This window comes from Nycticebus coucang, chromosome 3, assembly GCF_027406575.1.
Source record: "Nycticebus coucang isolate mNycCou1 chromosome 3, mNycCou1.pri, whole genome shotgun sequence".
In the NCBI taxonomy this organism is placed as follows: Eukaryota; Metazoa; Chordata; class Mammalia; order Primates; family Lorisidae; genus Nycticebus; species Nycticebus coucang.
The window spans coordinates 101,048,755-101,073,445 of record NC_069782.1 but is presented as its reverse complement, the minus strand read 5'-3'; the positions used below and the strand labels follow the sequence as shown (position 1 = coordinate 101,073,445).

Genomic DNA, 24,691 nt, shown 5'->3' with positions numbered 1-24,691 from the left:
TATTTATAAGAACTTATAAATATGAAAGGTATATTTAATTTAAATATAGACTTTATAGTTAATTACTTTTAAGTGTTGCTTGTTGATTTTTGACTCATTCTTCTGGCTTAGCGAGATATGGTGACTCATGACTCTACCATCCATAGCATTCTCTTCCTCCTGCATTTATGTTAACCGCAAATTTAATAAACTACATGTCTGGGTTTTCAAAGTACCTGTACAATAGTACCTTTTCCCAGAGTTGCTGTGGGAATACAAATGAGATAGTGAAAAAGAATGTTTATTGCAGTATTTAGGAAACAGTAGATGTTCAGTAAATGTTACATTGTTTCCTTTCTTCAAAAAACCTATTTGAAAAGGACATAAGTATAGAATCTCCTGCAGGCTAAAAGTTATCTCCTTACTGAAACTTGCATTACCCTGCTGCAATTATCATAAATTTCACTAACATCTACCATCCACTTTTCCATCTTAGCCACAAAAAATATGATTACAGACTTTGTCATTAAATACCTATTGGTAAAATAGATGATTGGATTGGAATATATAAGAGAAATAGAATTCATATGGAGGATCAAAAATAATGGAATTAAGTAAATGTAGGTGAGGTCTCTACAGTGTGATGAGCAAAAGCCTAGACATAGGTAGAAAGCCATTGAATGCAAAAGATGAAGAGATGGATAAATGTTGGTGTGGGGTAGCAAATGCTGGTAATTAGTGCTCAGGTTTAAAACACTAAAAGAGGATTGGAATTGATACAGGAGGCAAGAGAAGCCATTGGATGACCTTAGTCAGTGGTTCTCAACCTTCTTAATGCCATGACCCTTTAATACAGTTCCTCATGTTGTGGTCATCAAATTATTTTAGTTGCTACTTCATGAACAGAATGCTACTTCATAACCATAATTTTATGGTTGGGGGTCACCACAACATCAGGAACTGTATTAAAGGGTCACAGTATTAGGAAGGTTGAGAACCACTGCCTTATATCAAGGTTTGGAGAAAAGAAGAGGGAAATACCAAAATGTCTGCACAAGGTAAATATGTTAGACAAATAAATCAGACAAGACTGCCATGGAGATAAGCTATTGCAATAATAGAGGCCAGAAGTAATAAAGATCTAGATTCACCAAAAATAATAAGTGTTGGGAAGGATGTGAAGGACAAAGAACACAGGCACATCGTTGGTGGGAATGTAAGTTGGTATAGCCATTATGGAAAATATTACAAAGGTTCCTCCCAAAATTAAAAATAGAATTACCATGTGATTCAGCAATTCCACTTCTGGGTATGTATACAAAGGTTTAGAAATCAGGATCTCTAAGATAGATCTGCATCCCCATGGTCATTTCAGCATTATTCACAATAGCCGAGATATAGAAACAATCTAAATATCCACTCCTAGATGAATAAAGAAAATGTAGTATATACATACAATTGAATATTACTCCACCTTAAAAACAAGGAAATCCTACCATTGTAACAACATGAACGGACCTGACTACATGCTAAGTGAAATAAGCCAGAAGAATGTGGAATCTAAAATACTCAAAACTATAGAAACACAGACTAGAATGGTTGTTGCCAGTGGTTGGAGGGAGAGGGAAACTGGGAGGTGATGTCACTGGGTACAAAGTTGCAGTTATGTAGTTTGCTATACAACAAGGTACCCATAACTAACACTATTATACTTTGTAGTTAAAATTTGGAAAGGGGTTAGGTCTTATGTTAGATGTTCTTAACACGCATATGCACAAATAAATAATAACAAAAATAGTAATAATAGTAATAAAGAGGGCAGAGGAAACTTTTGAGAAGTGATGGGTAGGTCTATGGCATAGATGGTGGTAATGGTTGGTTTCAAGAGTGTATATTTATCTCCAAATTCACTAAAATGTATACATCAAATATGTACAGTATTTTACGTGTCAATCATACCCTAGTGAAGTGGCTTTAAAATGTTAAATTATCTTGTCCATGTACTTATTTCCTTATGTATTGTCACTCTCAGAATGTAAGCTGTATAAAGATGGGCACTTGGTTGTATTCAGTATGCTGTCCTCAGTGCCTAGAAAAGTGCCTACTACAGAGCTGTGCTCAGAAAACAATTGTGAAGTGAATGGGTGGGTCTTCTGTCTCAACTGTGATGACTTCTCCCCCAGAAGTACTCAATGGCTGATATACATTTAATCTAAATTAAAAAAACCATGCCTTTCAATGAAATTATTCTAGTAACTACCTGTATCTGTTATGAAATCTCTTTTTGAGAAAGCCTACAAACTGCAACAAATGACCTCAATAATACTTCAGTTTTCATATATTTGACTTTGAGTTTCATGATTTATAGGAAGCATCTGGCAGAAAGTGAAATCATGATTATTATTTATCAGTAGGTGACAGTGTATTCAGCCCAGACAGGCAAGGAATTCGACAGGAAGATGGCTGTCATCTCTTTCGTAACTTACCAGCAAAGCCTGGTTAGTAGGCACTTTTCTACCGGGCTATAAACTAAGCATTTGCTTAAGAGCACTATCATGAATTCATGCTAGAATGCTGAGAGGCGGTTCTGTACTCATGAGTTGTTGATATTCCCTTAGATTTCTGCCTTATTTCTGCCTCATACTGCCGTCTGCTTTTCCATCCCATAGCCCTACTCTCACATTGGCATCAGGGTCATTTGTGGACCAAAGGTTCTTTGTTCTTTCCTTACAATGGTTTGTTTCCCTTTACATCATCTATGAAATATTGCTTGTTATACAATAAGAGTTCTAGAAAAATATAATAATGTCTAAAGTGAAGCATAAGATTGCTGAACAAAAACAAAAATGGAGTCTAACTAGCAATCAAATACCCCACTATAAGAAGGCTCGGAAAACTGGCTACAAATTTTTGTTTTTTGTGATGGGAAGAGGTGACCTCAAAGTATTTTAGAAATAAATTTGAAGGCCTTAAGGTAAGTAATTTTTAGTTTCCCAGTTTATTCCAGATTTACACTCTGCTAGTTCCCCTATTAAACTAATTTTACCCACCTCCAACATCCACCAACATCATTTCCATATCGTCAACATCAACACCAAAAATATTCAACTGCATCTACATGAGAAAGAGTAAGTGTACATTCTTTTGGGACACTATATTACCTAAAAATGGAGCTGAAGTTTTGGGAAATAATTATTTGTTATTTAACTCATTCATAATAAATAATTTACCAGATTAGAAAAATGATTTGAGCCAGACATTGTGGCTCACGCCTATAAGCCCAGCACTGTGGGAGGCTGAGGAGGGAGAATTGCTTGAGTTCATGAGTTCAAAACTTGCCTGAGCCAGAGTGAGACACCCCCCCCCACTCATGAAAAAAAAAAAAAAGGAAAAACCCAACTGGGCGCTGTGGGAAGCACTTGTAATCCCAGCAGCTTCCAGAGGGTGAGGCAGCAGGGTGCCCACAGCCCGAGTCTGAGGTTGCAGTGAGCTATGATGCCACTGTACTCTGCTCAGGGGCATAGGCTGGGACTCTGTCTCAATGAAAAAAAAAAAAAGAAAGAAAAATGATTTGAGATGGTACAAATTCATTATTGATATAGAAATAAATAATAAAAATAAAAATACAGAAGAACTAACATTAACAAACACCCAGCCAATGTGGCTACTGAGACAGAACCTAAAATTTATTTTGAACCCACCTGTAATAAGAACCTAATGATAAACACATTTAGTTACCTAATTTATTTAACTGATAAAACATCCTATGTTCAGAATAAGTTTTTTTCACTATAGTAAATTCTTTAAAAATTAAGTATATTGCCATGGGAAGGGGGTCTTAATATAAAAGTTTTTTTTTTTTTTAATAAGAAGTTGAAACACATTCTTCTTAGTAAAGTATCACAAAGTTGGAAAAGTATCCAATGTGCTCCATACTAATATGAAGACAGTAGACAATCTAATGCATGTCCACACAAGAGAAAAACTCAATTCGATTTAAGATGGGGAGGGAAGAGGGGAGGGGAATTGGTGTTTTCTCCGTTATGGGTACAATGTAAGGGTACAAGGCACACTTCCTGGGGTGGGGTACAACTACACGGGGACTCTACCTAACAAATGCAAACATTGTAACAGAATTGTTTATACTCTCACATTAATCTGAAATTAATGAAAGAAAAAGACACATACCTTGAAACAATACAATCTTTTAAGTGCAAATTGTTCGATCATCCATATATTTGTTCAAAGGAACCAAATATCACTCAATTATTTTGAGATATACATATTTATACTCTGCCACTGCCAATATAACTGATACTTTTGATTATTAATCAAAAACTGTTACTATTACATATTTGAAAATATTATATCCATCATTTTTTTACATCAGGAAATTCCTATTAAGTAAACAAGGATATTGAGTGATGAGATAAGAATTACATTTCAATTTCTTCTCCTAGTTTGCTGTGTAATCTTATGGAGCTCACTCAACCACTCTGGGAATCAACCTCACTGAATGGGATAGCTCAATAAAATTACAAAGCCTGTTTCAATAATAAAATTATATATAAACGTCAATTAATATTGTCATCTTTTATAAAGGAGCCAAGGTCTAGGTTTCTGAAATAGAAAACCCTAAATACATGAGAATTACAAACCATTACAGACCTAATGTTAAAAAGAAAGGTTCCTGAGAGATTTTCTTTATCACCTCTTTTACAGCAAGGAGAAATAGAACAGAGTTTGTCTGCTTTACGGAATTTCACGTAGAAAATTCCGTAGAGTAGATAAAACTCTGACTGGTGAAAGAATTCTAATAGTAAAGATAATAATAGTATTCAATCCTAAAACATTTATTTTGTGATATCTTCACCATGGACAACTCATTTAGTATCTCTGAATTTCTTCTTCCTTTTACATAAACAAGTCCAATAATTCTTATATCACAAGACTCTTACAAGAATTAAATATGATAACCCTAGTAAAGCACCTGTCTAGTGAAGCACAGAGGTATTCCAGATGGTCGTCTCTTCCTTGATGGACTTCGCTACCAAGTACATGCCTGTACCCCACAGAGAAGGTCAGTATATGTTCAGAGGTGTTATATCCAGAGGCAGACTTGGGGCTTTAATATAGTTCTCACAGAGAAGAGATTAAAGGCAAAGTGTTTATTTTGTGAGGTATTAACTCATGTTGTCCTCCTTTAGGCAAAAAGTAGAATTTATTGGGTAAAAGTATAGTAATTCAATTCTGAGTAAGCACAATAGAGATTAAATGTACTTTTTTTTTTCAATGAATTTTTTTCTTTTTTTATTGTTGGGGATTCATTGAGGGTACAATAAGCCAGGTTACACTGATTGCAATTGCTAGGTAAAGTCCCTCTTGCAACAATAAACGATGCAATGCCATGTTGATACCTTGCTAGTTACTAGAAGCAACATTCTTATTCTTTTATAGATATCTCAAATTCAGTTTATTATTCTATTGATAGGGCAATGATCTTATAAATTCTAGATCTCAAAATGATTCTGTTTCATTTCTCCGCTTCTGGTTTTTCCACAATGCATATTATACTGAACACAGTGATAATGGTTTGACTCCTCGGGTTATTTCAAATTTTCCTTGTCCCATTCTCCCTGAGTCATTCAAAGTGACACATTTTATTTTATAAAATGTTGTCAACAAAGGCTGGTTAAAACCGAAACAATGGGATAAAAAAAATAACGAGCGGTGGTCTGCTATCCTTAAATCTTCTTGCTCTTTTAACACTGACTTTCTCAGGTCGTTGCTCCAACACGTTTATATTCCAAGAGACCAGATATCAAACTAAATCCTAAGTTCAGAGTAGATATGGAGATGAAACACTCTTCTCTTGAAGAGAATATAGCAAGCCCCACTGAATCTAAATTGGGATGCGGGGGTCACAGGCATTGTCAGTTACGACACATAAAACAAGAGCCCAGAGTCTTTCAGTTACAGTACTATAATTTGAAGTGCTGGTTGCAGCTCCAGGAAGAGAAGGAAGTATTTCTTGGATTTATATAACGTCCTTTGGTCAAAAAAGTTGTCAGGACAGGGTGTAGCTCTCAGGACTGATGGTCACAGGTAGTGTTTATATTAAACCTCAAGACAAAGTTCTGGGGAAAATCAGTCACAGTCATTCTCCATGTGGTTAAATATCCTGCTACAAATAGATATTTCATTTCAAGCTCACGCATCTAAAAATACGGCATGACCCCAAAGTTACCATACATAGGAAAAATTAAACTCATATTTTATATTTTAATACTTAATACTACATATTTATATATTGACATATGGAGAAATATTTTATAAATAAAGGTACATTTAGCTAAAATTTTCCATTTTCCTTATCTACGTATGTATGAGAACTTTTGGGACGGTCTGTAGTGTTATCAACAAATATTTTTCAGCACTATTACTTTCTGATTTGATGTTACATTTAAAGTATTGTTTTAAATCTGTCTGTGTATTTAATATTTATTTATATGTGAATCAACTACAAGTCCAGGATATCTTGTCTACTTATTAATAATCAGTGAGAACTCATGTTAATATTTATCTTCATGGGCCTGAGCTACTGAATAAAAATATGCTTTAGGGAATGAGAACACTGCTAGAATTGTTTTAAAATCTTCCAGAGATGAAAAGCAATACTGAAAAATTATCCTGATATCAAAACCAAATATACAATAGCAACAACAACAACAAAAGCTATGGGCCAACATCTGTGATAAAAATAGATGCAAAATATTCTCCTTAAGACACTAGCAAACAGAACTCAACAACATTTATCATTCAACATGATCAAGTAGGATTCCTCACAGGGATGCAAAAATGGTTCAATACATGCAAATCAATAAAAATGACATATTACATCAATAGAATCAAGGACAATAACCATAAGATAATTTCAATATATGTTGAAAAAGCATTTGAAAAATTTCAACATCCTTCATGACCAAAATCCTCAATGAATTTGGTATAGAAGAAATATACCTCAACACGATAAAGGCCTTATGTAACAACCTCACAGCTAATATGATACCGAACAGGGACAAACTGAAAACATTTTCACTAAGAGCTGGCATTTAAAGAAAACGATACCCTGGCGGTGCCTGTATCTCAGTGGGTAAGGCGCCGGCCACATATACCCAGGCTGGTGGGTTCAAACCCAGCCCGGGCCAGCTAAACAACAATGACAACTGCAACAAAAAAATAGCTGGGTGTTGTGTTGGGTGCCTGTAGTCCCAGCTACTTGGAAGGCTGAGGCAAGAGAATCACTTAAGCCCAAGAGTTTGAGGTTGCTGTGAGCTTTGACGCCACAGTACTCTATGGAGGGCAACATAGTAAAACTCTGTCTCAAAAACAAAAAAGAAAAAAAAAAGATACCCACTTTTACCACTTTTATTCAACATAGTAATGGAAGTTCTAGCCAGAGCAAGTAGGCAAGAGAAAGAAAGAAAGGGCATCCACATTGGAAAGGAAGGGGTTAAATTAGCTTTGTCTGCAGACTATATGATCTGATATTTAGAGAATCCTAAAGACTCCACCACAAAGCTCTTAGAACTGATGAACAAACTTAGCAAAACTGTATGCTATAAAAATCAACATACAAAAATCAGTAGTATTTTCATATAATAACAATGATTGATCTAAAAAAGGATTCAAGAAAGCAGCCCCATTTGTAGTGACTACACACAAAATTTAAATATCTAGGGATAGATTTAACCAATAAATAAAATATACAGGAGAACCCTGAAACCGTGATGAAAGAAATGAACAGGACACACAGACACACACACACACAAAATGGAAATATACCCTATCCTCATGGATTAGAAGTATCAATATTGTTAAAATGTCTGTATTACCCAAAGCAATCTACAAAAATAGTGCAATCTCTATCAGAATACCAATGACATTCTTCACAGAATTAAATAAAACAATACTAAATTTTGCATGGAATCGCAAAGACCCTGAACTGCTGAAGCAATCCTGAGCAAAAAGAGCAAAGGTGAAGGCAATACACTATCTGCCTATCTGGAAAACTGCCCAGAGGTTTCTAAAATAACTGAAAATTAAACTACCATATGATCCAGCCATCCACTGCTGTGTATACATCCAAAAGAACAGAAATCAAATGCACTACAAAGCTATAGTAACCAAAATAGCATGCTACTGGAACAAAAATAGACATACAGACCAATGCAACAGAACAAAGAACCCAGAAATAAATCCACACACTCAAAGTCAACTTATTTTCAATAAAAGCCTCAAGAACATATATTGAAGAAAGGACTTTTTAATAATGTTGCTGGGAGAATTGGATATCCATGTGCAGAAAAATGAAACTAGATTCCTATCATTCACGAAATATGAAATTAACCCCAAACCCTCACATAAATGTAAAGTCTGAAACTATGAAAACTACTAGAATAGAAAAGAAGAAGAAGAAAAAAAAACACTGGCTATAAGACACTGGTCTGAGCAAAGATTTTTTTAGTTAAAGCCTCAAAAAACACCAGCCACAAAAATAGATAAATAGGATTATATCAACCTAAAAAGCTTCTATACAGCAAAGAAAATAAAGTGAAGATAGAACCTACAGCCTGGGAGAAAATGTTTGCAAACTATCTATCTGACAAAGTAGTAATAAAGGGAATGTATCAGAAACTCAATAGCAAATAAACAAATAATATGTTTGTAAATGGACAAAAGACCTGAATAGGTATTTCTCAAAAGATGACATACAAATGACCAACAGGTGTTACAAAAAGAAAAAAAAAAAAAATGCTCGGGCGGCGCCTGTGGCTCAACGGAGTAGGGCGCTGGTCCCATATGCTGGAGGTAGTGGGTTCAAACCCAGCCTGGCCAAAAACTGCAAAAAAAAAAATGCTCAACATCACTAATCATCAAGGAAATGCACATTAAAACCACAATGAGACATCATCTCAGTCCAGTTAGAATGACTATTACTAAAAACCAAAAAATAATAAATTCCCATAAGAATGTGGAGAATGTTGCACTTGTACATTGTTGATGGGAATATAGGTGGTACTATTATGATGGAAAACTTCATGGAATTTTCTCAAAAAACTAAAAATTGAACTACCTATGATCCAGCAATCCCACTGCTGTGTATACATCCAAAAGAAAGGAAAACAGAATATGGAAGAGTTACTTGGACTACAAAGACCGGGCTGGGGGATGTAGTGGTTGTGTATTTAGTATTGACTCGGAGTTTTCTAACATATCAAGCCACAACACAGTGACTGTCCCATACAATAAAAAATTACTCCACCCAAAATGCCAAGAGCTCCCCCATCTCCTCTATTAAGAAACAATGTGGGCTGGATGTGGTGATCATTCGTGTATTCTTAGCACTCTGAGAGACCAGGGAGGTGAGAAGATTGTTTGAGGTCAGGAGTTTGAAACCAACCTAAGCAAAAGGGAGACCTGGCCTCTACATCAAATGGAAAAAGTGGCTGGGCGTATTGACTGGTGCTGTGGTCCCAGCTGCCCAGCAGAGTAGGCTGAAGTAGGAGGATTGCTCGAGCCCAGGAGCTGGAAGGTTGCAGTGAGTTATGATGATGCTGCTGTACTGGAGCCTGGTGACAGAAGACAGGGAGGAAGGAGGGAGAGGAAAATGAAACAAAGAAAAGAACAGAAAGGAATGGAAAGGAAAGGGGGTAACAAAAGAAAGGAAAAGACAGAGAGAAAGAGAAAAAAAGAAAATGAAATGAAAAAATGTGGCTCAGACAAACTCAATGCTCACTTTTTTCCATTACTGCTGTCTATTTTTCCATTACTGCTGTCTATTTTTTATCACCTCTGCCTAGAATGCCTTTTCATATTTTCCCAAATGTCCAAATCTTGCCTGTCCTTTAAGGTCTGTAAAAAATGACACTTTCTTGTGAGCCCTCCTAAACCCCCTGACATGAACCCCTGTTAATTATTATGCCATTTCAAGCTATTCCTCACTAACATCACTTCATTTCTACCTGGATAATATATTTCCTCTTTTTATTGTAAACATGACATACCTACAGCTTCGTCTTTATTTTCCTCCATGAACAGAACCTTGTCCAGGTTGGACAGATCCTCTTTGTTAACATGCGTATTATCTCAGCACACAGCATGATTGTAATGAGGGTGTAAACACTCTGCTATGGACTAATTCTGAAATGCTTGCTTCAGCCTGCATGTTAAATGGCACTCAGTTCCACATACTTTTACATCATTGTCTAATTTTTTATCTCTTTTCCCCATTTGAGTTTGATGGCTATGTGATTCTTTTCCACAACTTCTGTTTCTTTATCTAAAACACACCATACAGATTTCCAATCTAGCTGAACCTAGACCTTTGAGTCCGTACTCCTCAGATCTACTCCAGCAGATATCCCCTGAATTCCTACTCCCTGCCCCGGCTTATTCTAGCCTCACAGATGCTCCTAGTAGGTGGTAATTATGTGTCTAATGAAGAGATCCCCGGAGTGAGTGGAAGGGAGTAGCTGAGTATGTATTTGGGACAGGATTCAGAGCAGTGATAGTACAAAGACACAGTCACTAACTTCCAGGCTCAGAAAGCATCTGTGCTCACAGCTACACTCACGTACTGTCTCTCCACAAAAGTACTGTCCCATCACTGGGAAGAAACTGGCGGTCTGAAATCACACCAGTCTGTCTGCAGAATCAACCAATCATGATCAGCATATTTTTTTTTTTTAAATAAGCTCCTCATTTTAGCTTTTTTTACAGTATGCCATGACTGTTGGTTTCTAAAATTTTAGAGTATTTTATACCATTCTCTGAAGAGAAAAGAAGTGAATTAGGCATAAATTGTACAAGACTTGTCATGGCTTTCATATTTATACCCTGGGATTATTAAAAATATGGTTACTTTACAGTGATTATTTGAGGCCTATATGGTTTAGTTACAAACAAAACATCCATCACCATCATCCACAGAGGATGAAAGAAAACATATTTTCTTCCCCAGAGTATGATACTTAGAAAATTAAGTGCCTTCAATTCACAGATATGACAGCTTCTTGATCACAAAAACAAACAAAAAAACACTATACAAATCAGGATATGTTTTTCCATTTGAAAGAGAGAGTCCAATGCCCTACGGAGGCATGTGCTAAATACAGTAACACATAATAACTATCAGAACAAGTTGCTGGTATAACAAAATAATCCTGTCCATGTGGAGGGAGATAATGCCAGTCATTTCCTTTGACTTGTACTTTAGCAGACAAAATGTCAGAGTGGGACGTTTTATCACTTTGATTAGAAACTGGGCATTTCTATACTCCCAGAAAACAAAGAAGTTGAAGAATAGTGATGGCTTTCAACATCCACCTGCCCATGCCAATACTCAAAGACAGATCATTCAGGAATAACCATTCACTCAATCAATAGGTACCGAACACTTACTGTGTATCAGGCATTATTCTTAGGATCTATCAGTGCAACAAAAACTCCTACCCTTGTGGGGCTTTTATTTTTCCATGTTTAAATACGAAAACAGGTGATCTCCAGCACATGCCCTCCCCCAAATTCTTTGTTCTTTTTATATTTCACTAGCTTCTATGTCTACAGCAGTCTAGACTTTCTTCCTGACTCATCAACACACCCAATATACAATTCTTATTTTATTGGAAATGAAGTCTCTCTATGTTCCCCATGCTGGAGTATAGAGGCATGATCATAGATCATAGCTCATGCATCCTTGAACTCCTGGTTCAAGCAATCCTCCTGCCTCAGATTCCTGAGTATCTGGGACTACAGGAATGCACCACCATGCCCAGCTAATTTTAAAAGACACACACACGCAGGCAAGCACACACACATATTTAGAGATGAGGTCTCACTCTATTGTCCAGGATGTTTCCAAGCTCCTAACCTCAAGTTATTCTCTCTTCTTAGCTTCCCAGAGTGGTGAGGTTACACGCATGAGTCACTCCAACTACCCTACAACTCTCTCAGGAAGCAATTATAATTACCAATAGTAACTTACAAAAATATTATCTTTTTATACCCAATCACATCACTGAAATTAAATTAGGTGCCTCTGGAAATTGTTTTAGCTTTTTCAGGTCACTGAACACCATTTGATAGTAGGGATAGATAGAAGATATAATGAAGCTATCCTAGGCATAATATCAATGCCAACTAGAGAATGATAGGAAAGCTTACTTTGATCTTGGAAAATTTAAGCACTTGTTAGAGTCTGCCTAATTGAGTGGATTCATCCTAGGGGAAATATCCAGGTTTTTATCATGCTTTTTATTAAGTGAAGAATCTTATTTATGGAAAGAAGACTTAAGACCATTTATTAACTCTACCTCCCAATGACAAAACTCTCTTTCCACTGTCTTTGTCAAGGCACAGCTTATTTGCCTTTTGTTTAAACATTTCCACTGGTGAGGTCACAGCTCACTATGGCTTAAAACAAACCATTCTTTTTCTATCTATCCCTTAAACTGTGGAGCCCAAAACCCAGCATACTATTCTAGACATAGACACTCTTGTGTAAAATATTTTGGAAACTTCCTATTTCATTAGCTTAGCGTCATAATCATTTACAAGTTATAAGATGGCCCTGTTGTCACGCTAAGGATTTATACCTTTGAGTCACCCAAATTAGTACTTGTTTCCTGGAATATTCAGAGCACAAACAGTTTTAAATTAAAAAAAAAAATACTATCTCCTTTCCCCCTTGTTTTTTCTTTTTAGATAGAATCTTATTCTGTTGCACTAGGTGAATTGCAGGGGTGACATCATAGGTCACTGTGACCCTAAAACTCCTGGGCTCAAGCAATCCCCCTCCGTCAGCCTCTCTAGTAGCTGGGGAAACAGGTGTGTCCCAGCAGGCCTGGCTATTTTTTCCTGTTTTTGGTAGAAACTGCATTTTACTCTGGCCCAGGCTGATCTTGAACTCCTAACCTCAAGTGATCCTGCCTCAGCCCTATAGTGGTAGGATTATAGGCATAAGCCACCACACCCAGCCTATCTAATTTCATTACTATTTCATGAATCAAACATTTTGATGAATATTTACTAACTATAAGTCACAAATTCAAAATTTTAAAAATGGATAAATTTTACTTTATGACAAAAGCTAATCACACTATACATCATGAAAATACTTTCTTGAACCTATGTTTGGAATTCATTCAGCTAGAAAACTAATGTCCCTTTCCACTTCAGAAACTCCACGTGCAATATTTTTCTTATCCACTTCTACAACAGATTTTATTTAAGCTAAAGTTATGCCTTTATATTTACCCTTATTCAATTATAATTTATGAATTTTTAAACATTAGACCAAATTATTGACATATTTTAAAAAACTTTGAATTCTAGCTTTCCATATGCACATATGAAATATTTACTTTTTCAGTGTACTATTAAGTGATTTGTTAAAAATGGAACTGGGATTAAGCTAGATAAATAGGGAGACATCCTTCCACCAGGTTGAGTATGACTGTTCAAACAGCTATAGTACTCCAGCAATGCCATCATCCAGATCACATTTCTCTCCTTTATAAAAAAAAAAAAAAAAAAAAAAGCAAATCTATTAGAGTATCCCACAATTAGGTATTAAAAGTCTCCAGATCCACTTATCATCCAAGGCTTATACCCTGACTTTAAACAGCTTTGTCAAGCAGTCTCCCTCCTTGTATTAAACGTCAGTGGTGTTGAGAAATCCCTAATCCCCCTTCTCAACAAAGTCTAGTATTTTTCAGGATCGCTTTTATAGAGAAATCCATCTCTGCACTGAGATGAAATTTGTGGCCTTCCGACTTCTACTTATAGGTTACAGTTCTTCCCCTCAGGGCCCTTCAGAACAAGTCTTTCACATCCTAGCCCTTTAAAGATTTGATGACGGTGATCATGTTTCCCCAAGACTTACCTTTTTCTGACTAAAAATTCCCTGTTGCTTTTATGAGGTTTTTATGTAACATAGTCTCAAGTCATGTCAGTGTTTTGGACGTCCTCTGCTAAATATGCTCCAAGTGACAATCCTTTTTTTAAAGTACAACACCTGTAACTAGGCAAAGCAGTACAGTTTTGGTCCTTTGGGCACAGTAAAAACCAGTCTGATTCAGTTCTCTGAAACATAGCTGAATTCCATCATACTTCACAAATCAGAACAAAGTGCTGTCCTGTGTCAGCTCCTTCTGACCCAGGATTTACCTGAGTCACACTCGAATCAATCCAGGAAGATTTTTGTTTCTTATGTTGTGTTTAGCCTTTAATAAAACACCCATTTGTAGTTAAATTAAAAGTCCTAAATGAAGTTGAAACGTAAAAATGGTCCTCCTTGTTCTTTGTCACCCATTCTTATTTCCTGGAAGCGACCACAATAAAAACTCTCAGGATCTTTTGGAAATTTGTTTATGAATATAGTATATAAGCATGGCATCCCATTTATCTCCTTTTATCTCTGACAAATGGGATCAAATATATATTCATCTGAAATTTTCCTTTTTCACTTAGGTTTTAGGTATTTTATACATCAAAACATACACAGAGCCAACTTGTGCTTTAAACATCTTTTAACATATTCTGCTGGCAAACATTTAAGTTGGCTTTATCTCTTTCCATTACAGATAACATTGCATAAAAACCTTCCTTATGGATGTTTGTGCACCTGCACACATATATCTGGACCATAAACTGCTGAGAGTAGAATTACTGATGTGAAGGTATGCATAGGTCTTATTTCAATAGATATTGCCAAATTGGAACTTACACACACACGTAGACATATAAAACACATGTACACAATTCAGCAACACTCTAGATGTACTAATTCTGAATTTCAGGATGTATTAGCCTAACCATAATATATTATATACAATTTTATTTAAAAAAAATTTTTTTTTTGAGACAGAGTCTCACTATGTCACCCCCTGGCAGAGTGCTGTGGGGTCACAGCTCACAGCAACCTCAAACTCTTGGACTCAAGCAATTCTCAGGTGCCCACCACAATACCCAGCTATTTTTTGTTGCAGTTGTCATTGTCGTTTTAGCTCCCCTAGGCAAGTTTGAACCTGCTACCTTGGGTGTATGTGGTTGGTGCTGTAACCACCATGTTACGGGTGCTGAGCCTAAATATGATTAAAAAAATAATAATTTTGAAGTATAAAGAAGGTTCAATATCAGTGTCAGAACTTATTCTTTGATCAAAACAGGTTTAATTATTAGCTTTTTTGACAGCTACACCAATCTATTGATTCACACTGCAATAACTATCAACTAAACCCTCTAAGCTTTATGGAAGGTACATTTTATTGGCTAAGCCATATCTCTCTTGCTCTATCTTTGAAATTGGTTTTCTGGAGCCAAGTATATATGGGTTAGTATTTATATCTATTATATTTCATCTAGATAGTTAGAGTTAGTCCATATGCTAGGGACTGGGTTCTTTCAACTAACATTTTTTTAATCCTCTTTTTTTTTAACTGAAAAATTTTAGACAGTTACTCTATAATTTTACCCAAATAACTAGTAAAACACTAAGATGGACTCAGCCAAGAGTAGATCACTACAGCCCACCAGGTAAACTCTCTTCCTTGGTTACCCATCAATTCCAGCTCAAACTGTCATATTTCTTTCATCTTGTCAAAAAAGGAGACATATCATGTTAAGAAAAAGGGGTTGCCAAAGCCACCCTGCCCTCTATGAATATAGAATAGTTTATCATTCTAGAAACTATATCATTTCTATATAAGCTGAGCAAATATTTATTAAACATTCAGTATATGCTGCGTTTCTGCTAGGTACAGGGAAAAGGAGTGAATAAACAAAAACAAATTATGGCCTTCATGAACTTTATGTATGAATGGGTAATACACACAATAAAAATAACAAAGTTTGTGTTATTATATAGCCTCTAAAAAAATTAGTACATACTATGGTGACCTAAGTCGCAGATGGAATAGTGACTTAGGGAGATTGATCTTTCAGAAGATGATATTTAAACTGAGTCTTCATAGATTGAACAAAAAAGAAGCCATCCATGTGACCCTATGAGGAAAGAACACTGGGCAATTACCAAGTATAAACTCCCTCAGGGAAGAAGGAGGTGATTGTGTTCCCCAAACAAAATGCCAACATGCAAAGATCTATTGAGTGGAAAATAATATGGGAAGTGGTTGGAAGTTGGCCCATAGGAAAGCAGATAGATCTGATTAACCCATAAAAAATAGTTTATATTTCATTGTAAGAAGCTAAGGAAAGGTATTTCTCTCATAAACGTATTTACATTTAACTTTGGCTTTTATAGAGAGAGTAGATTATAAAGATGTGAGAATAAGCATGGAAACCAGATGGAACGACATTTCTGTAGACCAAGATAAAAATGATGGTGGCATGGACTAAGATATTGACAAGATAGAGAAAAGAATAGATTCAAGGTAGATTTCTTTCTTTTTTTTCTTTTTTTTGAGACAGAGTTTCACTATATCGCCCTCGGTAGCTCACAGCAACCTTAAACTCTTGGGCTTAAGTGATGTCTCAGCCTCCCAAGTAGCTGGAACTACAGGCGCCTGTCACAACACCTGGCTATTTTTTTATTGTTGTTGTTGTTGCAGTTGTCATTGTTGTTTAGCTGGCCAGGGCTGGATTTGAAGCCACCAGCCTGGCTATATGTGGCCAGTGCCCTAGCCATTGAGCTAAGGGTGCCGCCAAAATGACTGGTTACTTTGTGTCACAGTTGTCATTGTTTTTTAGCTGGCTCAGGCAGGTTCAAACCTGCCACCCTCCGTATATGTGGCTGGTGCTGTAACCACTGTGCCACAGGAGCCATTTTTGGTGAAATTGATAAGATTTGTCAATGGATTAGGTAGGAAAAACAGCCATTGGTTATCATTAGAATATGAACTTTACAAAAACAGGTATTTTATCTGTTGTCTGATTTTCCTATTATTCTCTCCCTGGATGCACAAGCAGTGCCTACCACGTAACGGATGTTCAATAAATACTGAATGGAGGAATTCTGTCCCCTTCTGCTAGGTTTTTCACTAAAGTAACCAGATGAATGGCTGTGTCAATAACTAAAATCGAGGACGCTGAAGGAAAAGTACAAAAAGGTAGAGGAATCAGAAGTTCTATTTTGGCCATTGTAAAATTTAGATGTCTTCCAGATACCAAAGGAAAAATTGGACATGTGAGTCTAGTCTTTAGGGGAGAGGTTTGTCCTAGAGAGAAAAATTTGGAAATCAACAACACAGAGAAGATATTTAAAACTATGACATTTCTAGAAATACATAATAAAAAGTTAAAGAGTCCTTGAATGACACTGAAAAGAAAACGTCTAATCATGGAGATACAGCGGCCCCTCCCTTAACTGCAGGGGATACTGCCCAAGACCACACAGTGGATGCCTAAACCTTGGCTAATACCTGTCAAGCAGAACACGTTTTTTGTTCATGTCTTTCATTTAAAAATTTAATGCCTTTTCCATCTTAACTAAGCACTTATTAGACTCTGTGGCATTAACTTTTGCAGTTTGAGATATGGCAGCCTAACCAGCATTAATTTCTTTTCCTTTCTTTACAATTTCACTAATACAAGACATTCTTACCATAGATCTGAGCAACCTTCTTTCTTTCCTTATTGAGAACTTTCACTTTTTCAATTAAAGGAAGCTTCTGTTTGGCACATTTACACTGCCATCTCCACTACTCTTGTGTTTTGGGGTCATTAAACAGTGGTTACTTAAACAAGAGCATAGCAACAGTTGACCTGATAACTGAAAGGGCCACTAAGTGACTACAGGGCCGGTGGCATATACAGTGTGGGCATCCTGGACAAAGGGATTGCTCGTCTCCACAGTGGGACAAAGCAGGAAAGCCTGAGATTTCATCTCACTACTCATAAGGGTGTGTAATTACAAACTTATGAATTTTTTACTTCTGGAAGATTTTTTTTTTAATTGGGGATTCATTAAGGGTACAAAGAACCAGGTTACATTGATTGCATTTGTTAGGTAAAGTCCCTCCTATGATTGTGTCCCGTCCCCAAAAGGTGTGTTACACACCATGACCCCTCCATCCCCTCCCTCCTTCCCTCTCTTTGCTCTTCCCTTCCCCCACCTCCCACCATGTACTAGATCATTAATTGTCCTCATATCAGAATCGAGTACATAGGATTCTTGCTTCTCCATTCTTGTGATGCTTTATTAAGAATAATATGTTACACTTCCATCCAGGTTAATACAAAAGATATGAAGTCTCCATCTTTTTTAATGGCTGAATAGTATTCCATGGTATATATAGACCACAGCCGAAAGTTTTTATTTAATATTGTTCAACTGCAGTTGACTGTGGGTAACTGATACCATGCAAAGCAAAACAGTGGAAGAGAGGGGAGGACTGTATACATACAATACGCTTAGCAATGGAAAGATTCAATTTCTTTAAAAAGTCATTATTCTCTAAAATAATTTAAAATTCAGAAAATTTTAACATTTTTAATCAAAATTATAGAATTTTTAAATGACACTGGATAAGTTGATCCTGAAAGTTATATGAAAGCACAAAAAGTCAAGAATAATGGCAATAATTTAAAGAAAGAAGAAAAAGCAAGTTGAACCAGTTTGCTTAGAAGATATCAAGATTTAGTATGACATCATACCTATACCTTGGGACACTGTGGTAGAGATAGAGAAACAAATCAAAATAACAAAATAAGAATTCCAGAAATTTCTGTACCTTGAAATGTGTTTTAGTTTGGTGATCAACATATATTTACATATGAAACAACAGTAAAAGAATTATATACATTTTATGTGTATAATTATATAAACATGCACATTTATGCATGCATTATATTTGTGTTCAAACTATATATGCACGTGTATACAAAAATAAAAGAAACAATGAAGAGATAAGTGTGTATGTGCCTCTGTGTGTGTTTTTGTGTGTGAAAGAATGGTAGAATTTCATATTAATTGAGAAGTTCAACTATTTAATACATGATGGCAGCCTGATTACAGTGTTAAAAAAATGATCCCTACCTCATGTTAGGCATGAAAATAAATTTGGGAAAGAAAACGTATATGTTGAATAAATACTTTTAAAAGATAATGTGGTAACTATATGATACTTTTGTTGCTAGAATTTTTTAACAAGGTAAAACCCCACAAACTAGAGCATACAGTATATGCTCAATAAATATTTCTTAAAGGAATTAAAGGTTCATAAAATCCTCTATGATTAAAATATAAAGTTTTTAAAAGCCATAATACAGATATTTTTAACAGAACTAATCAATAATATAAACACCTATAATAGTTTTCAATTTATGTCATTGAGATATATCACTATATACTATTATTATGTTACCAATAATATAATAATAAAATATTAAAAAGACATTTCAGTTAAAAATTGGCAAAGGATACAGGCAAGTCATGGAAGAATCATAGAATCAGAAAGAAAGCCAAACAGTTAAGAAATAGTTGGAAAAAAGTTCTCCCTAGTAATCAGAAAATTGCACATTAAAATCATCTAAAAAAGTGACAGAATCAAGAGTTACTCTGTTGTGGAAAGCTGAGAACTCCCATAGACTGTTAATGGAAGTATATTTGCCTCAACTACTTTAAAGACCTTATTGTGGCATTCTATTCCCTATGGAGGCTCATAGGAAATTGACATCAGTTGGGAGATCTCAGTTGCAGGCCCTCTAGATTCCACTTCTCCAGCCAGTTCTTACATTTTAATCAAAATTAAGTTAGAAGAAGCAGTTTCTCTCGCTGTTTCCTCAGTATTATTAGAGATGAAATTGTCAACAATGCAAATCAAGAATTTAACACATGCTCTACTTTTAGTAGAGAATTACAGCAGATGTCCAGAGACTGGAAGTCTCTAATCATGTTATATTTGATACCCTTACAACATACGTGGTCTTTATTTGGAAGTAAGTACCCACATGATTTCCTGCTTCTTCTAAGACAAAGGTGTTAAGATTGCCCTATGCGTATCCTGATTCACAGCTTCAAGACTACAAGTCATCTACAGATAATTCTCTAAAATGTGTTGCTCTTCCAATTTTAAGAAACGCCTAAATTCCTGACAAGAATACTTTTTTCAAATCCATACCTTTTTAGGTAAAAGGGAAAAAAGTAATTCCTTTTGTATGACTTGAGATTTCAAAATTAAGAAATGACTAAAAATAAATAGACTAGACAAAACACCTTTTTTTCCTCATGAGATTCCAATATGGCCATTTAGAGAATGCCACCCCTTTTCTCCACCGGCAGGCCTGCTTGATAATCACCAATACTGTATGAACAGAGTATGTATCCATTCAAACAAAGATAGGTATCTTGTCTATAAGGTCATGGAACATAATATCGTGTTCATACCCTCCTATTTGGTAAAAAGAAGCTCAGTGATCAGTTAAAAAAAAATGTAGCTTTCTAATGTCACTTTCCAATTAATACTTTGGAATCATATTGGAAAGCAAGTCTTTACTATCTCAATTTAATAAAATATCATATAATTTATTATCATTCATCAGAAAATATTCCCATTAAATATTTCAAACAAAACAACCTATGGAAAGAAATGGATCATATAATTTCAAGTTCTAAAAAAAATATAGAGAGAGGTTTTCTCTGCCTTTACTGAAGATTTTTCATCACCCTCTTTTGTTCCCTAAATGAACTCCTGATTTATAAATAAATACCTATACAATATTTAGTTTCACTAACATTCAGTTTGCTTACCTATAAAATAAGGTGCTTTGTGTTATAGTATTTCGGGATTTTCAATGTAGACCAATTTTTTTTTTTCTTGGAGGTCTCACAAAACAAGTTCCCTTTACATCTTTTCTTTACTAGATATAAAAGGAATTTAGCAAGATAAATCGATGCTTAAAGCTGTTTAATTATCTGGATTCAAAGTATCCATTTTCAATGGTTCTGGTATATTTTCAGACTACTAGGAGATGTTTAACTCAGACTACCATTAAATCTCTCAGAAGTATCTAAAATAGCTACAAAAACAAGTTCCTTGATAAGTAATAAATGATGACTTTATATTGATTCAGTCTTTCATGCTTCAAATAAATATTTTAATGTATTTCATGTGTATAAAGGTATAAAGGGTTATACATAATTTTTACAGAACAAATAAAGTAAGTAACTTAGTTACGATACCTGTGGACACAAGGTTTCCAGTTGATTGGCTGCAACTTTGACAATTTTAATTCCATCTTCATTTGCTGACATGGAACAAGCAAGATTTGCCACCTTAAAAAGAATCCGAAACAACAGAAATCATTTTAGATTACCAAGGAAATACAGAAACATTTTGTTATACTGGACAAGTAAGAACATGTACACATTCATTGAAAATCTCAGTGACAACATTCTCATAAATGTCACTAGTATCCATTTTATGCAAGGATTCAGAGAATCTATTGAAATGAGTAACAATAAAGGGACCTAGAAAATTGTTTAAAATAAAAGGAAAGACCGGTAAGTAAATTAGTAAACTCGTCTAGTGTCAACATCAAACCCATAATAAAAGATATAAGCTATTATGGGAAAGGAAAAAAAAAATTAGACAGGCTCTTGGAATCTCCAGTGACTATGGTTCAAGTTCATAATTGGTTTCCTAATTCCCAGAGATCTAGTACATATATTTAAGCTGTACTAAATGTGACTGTATCTTTGTTCACATTTTATTTACATCATCAAATATACTACAAAGACAGACAAACACAAGATAATTTAATTCTTCTTCCTGTTCTTGATTTTCACTACAAGTTCATAGGCACTGTAACACGCCAACAGTGGATTTGATTCAAGCATTAGTGATAGCCAAGTATCTTGCATATTATCGCTTTTAAAACTTACACTCTTTTCCAGTGAAATGGGTACACTTTTAAATAATAACTGTTATGTCCCTTGCCTAAGTCCAATATTTACAAACCTTTTTTTTTAAATACCATGAAATAGCCATCATGAGATTCTTTCCTCTTCCTTTGAACCCCACTCTTGGTCAATATTTTTCTTATTAGCACAGAGAGGTGTGCGTACAAAGGCAATGTTTTATCTAATCTACACAATACATCATTGTCTTTGTCACTGCAAGGAGATCTTTTATTTAACAATAATTTTTCTAACTTTCTAAAATATCTGTCAGGTATGTACTTTAACACATTGCAGTTTTTACTGTTCAACTCCACAACACATTCAGACGAGGAGAAACTGCACATTAACTGTATGTGATGGACATGAACACGTGCACATCTTTGAATCACTACTTTGAGAACCACAAAAGGTTATTTAAATAAATTTGTAGTCTTTGCTTGTTTATAGCATTAGTATGTCAACAGTGAAACAATTCCTTTGTTTGCATTTACATACAATGAAATAACAGCCATACATAATTTAGCTGTGGAAGGGCATTGTTCATTTTATTAATGTACATAAGAATGGCTTACTTGAAAAGGTCTTTTGTTGGCTTGAAGGTCATACTGCCTCAACTTTCATATCTGACACATAATTAGCACATTAGTGAGTTATTTGAAAAGGGCAACATTTTTGTGCCCCTCTCTCCTCTCAAACCCTACTCACTAAAAGTGAAACTCAGAAGTCTAATGGCCTTAATATGTATCATATTAATCTTCACTGTACTTGCAGAAAATACCCATCTGTAAATGAGCACTGTTTATTCAATCACGGACTATTCCAAGGCATGTGCAGTTTTAGTCATGTTTTCTACAAACAAGGTGAAATTTATAAAATACTTAGTACTGTGACAAAAAGGAAAAATTAAGTGACAGATATAAAATCTCTTTACAGTTCTAATGTGAGTGATTTGTGACATATTTTCCAAGCTCACTTCAGTGTGTGAATGAAAGCCAAATTTCTTTTTTTTGTTGTTTTTTTTTTGGCCGGGGCTGGGTTTGAACCCGCCACCTCTGGCATATGGGACCGGCGCCCTACTCACTGAGCCACAGGCACCACCCGCCAAATTTCTTCTAATGATAATTATCCCTAAGTCTCTGTGGCACTTTAGGCAATCAAGTATGTTTCCAGGCACAGTGGGGTAATAACTTCCTACTGGCCAAAGAAAATGGCATGTAAATAAAATATTTTATAAAAATAATTTGAGATATTTGGACATCGGATATCCTCTGTGTATCTAGCTTTGACGATGTTTCCAAAATCTGGGCAAAGATCCATTATTCAAGAGATATTTGTAGAAAGTTTCTGCCCATTAAGGGAACTAGGGCATAGGGAGGATTTAGTGATAAACAGATACAGGTTTGAACCTGATTCTCACAATTAATAAGCTTCTGATCCTGGGAAATACGTTAATTTCTTTAACCTTGTTTTATAACCCTTAAAATGGTTATGGTGGTGTCCACCACACAGGGTGTTTTGCTGTATGTGGGAAGAGTTTCATACCCAATAGGCCTGACAATGTACAAATTTTCTTCCATCTTGTCAACTAATGGGGGGTGGGGGGTGGAATATAACCTTCACTCTCTGTTTTATAGAATTAAAGTCTTAAGAGCCTAAAGAAATGTAACATTATGTCCGCTTTATGAGCTGCAAGCTCATATGCTTTCCATAGCTACTCAGGCAATACAAATATATTCTTTATTAATAACTCAATGGTAGGGTGGGGTAATGGGTCTCCAAGAAAAATGACTGTGAACTCAATCACATGAGATAAAATGAAAGGAAAAACTCACTTCTTAAGTCAAACCATCTGTTGGATTACTTTAGTCCATAGATTACTAATTTGTAACCTCTGACTCCACTCGAGGATCCTCTACTGTATAGATCATGGGTTCTCAACCTTCCTAAGGCCGCAATGTATTTTCATTGTTACAAAGGGGTTGTGACCCACAGGTTGAGGAACCGCTAGTATAGACAGAAAAACAAAATTCAACAGGGAGAAAAAATATACTCAGAGAAGAAAATAATATGGAGAGTAAATTACCCTGAATTAAAGCATTGAAAAGGATTCCTGCATTGAATGATTGATCTGACATTTTATTGATATTGTGTTATATCCTTAGTCAAGTTTAAGAAAAGCATAGTCTAAATTACCCGAAATAAATGGACCAAAGACATTTAGATCAATTCATGCATTTATTTAAAAGAAAATACTGGATAAAACGTTATTCATGTTTATGAAAAGACTAAATTACATCATTAAAGTAATTACCAATACCATAATAATCAAAAACAAACAGAAAGTGTTGAAGCAGGGCTCTGTTGTCATGTTACTGAGGGAGGAATGAAGTTTTCTGTCAGCATCCTTCTCTTGCACCTCTCCCATTCTCACCAATCCTCTGCTGTCTGAGATGTATGAGACATTCTGGGCCTTTTTAAATGTGGACGACCTTATTGCCCTATGTAATCTATAAAAAAACATTATAGACAATAAATCCTGGCTAGAAAGTTCTTGACCTGAACAGTCCTAGTGATGTTTATTCCCTTGTTCCTGGTTCCTAGTTCAAGTTCTGTATAGCAAATAGAAAGAACCTGTACCAGTAGAAACCACACTATTTGCTAGACTTTGGGGTCTTCCCTTTGACTCACCAGAGAACATGGTACCCTTTACTCCCCTGCCTGTGAGAAATCTTAGGTGAGAAATCCCCCGCTCTGGAACCTGGCCTTGTAGAATTGTGTCACCCAGGCTAG

General features: G+C 35.5%; 1 protein-coding gene across 1 annotated transcript in view; it reads right to left on the bottom strand.

Moving 5' to 3' along the window:
• CTNNA3 (catenin alpha 3) overlaps positions 1-24,691 on the bottom strand; it is a 1,739,301-nt gene that overhangs the window by 655,711 nt on the left and 1,058,899 nt on the right. The window contains exon 10 of the mRNA XM_053584032.1: positions 21,182-21,274. Coding sequence (XP_053440007.1) covers positions 21,182-21,274 — 93 coding nt within the window. The remainder of the gene's footprint in view (positions 1-21,181; positions 21,275-24,691) is intronic.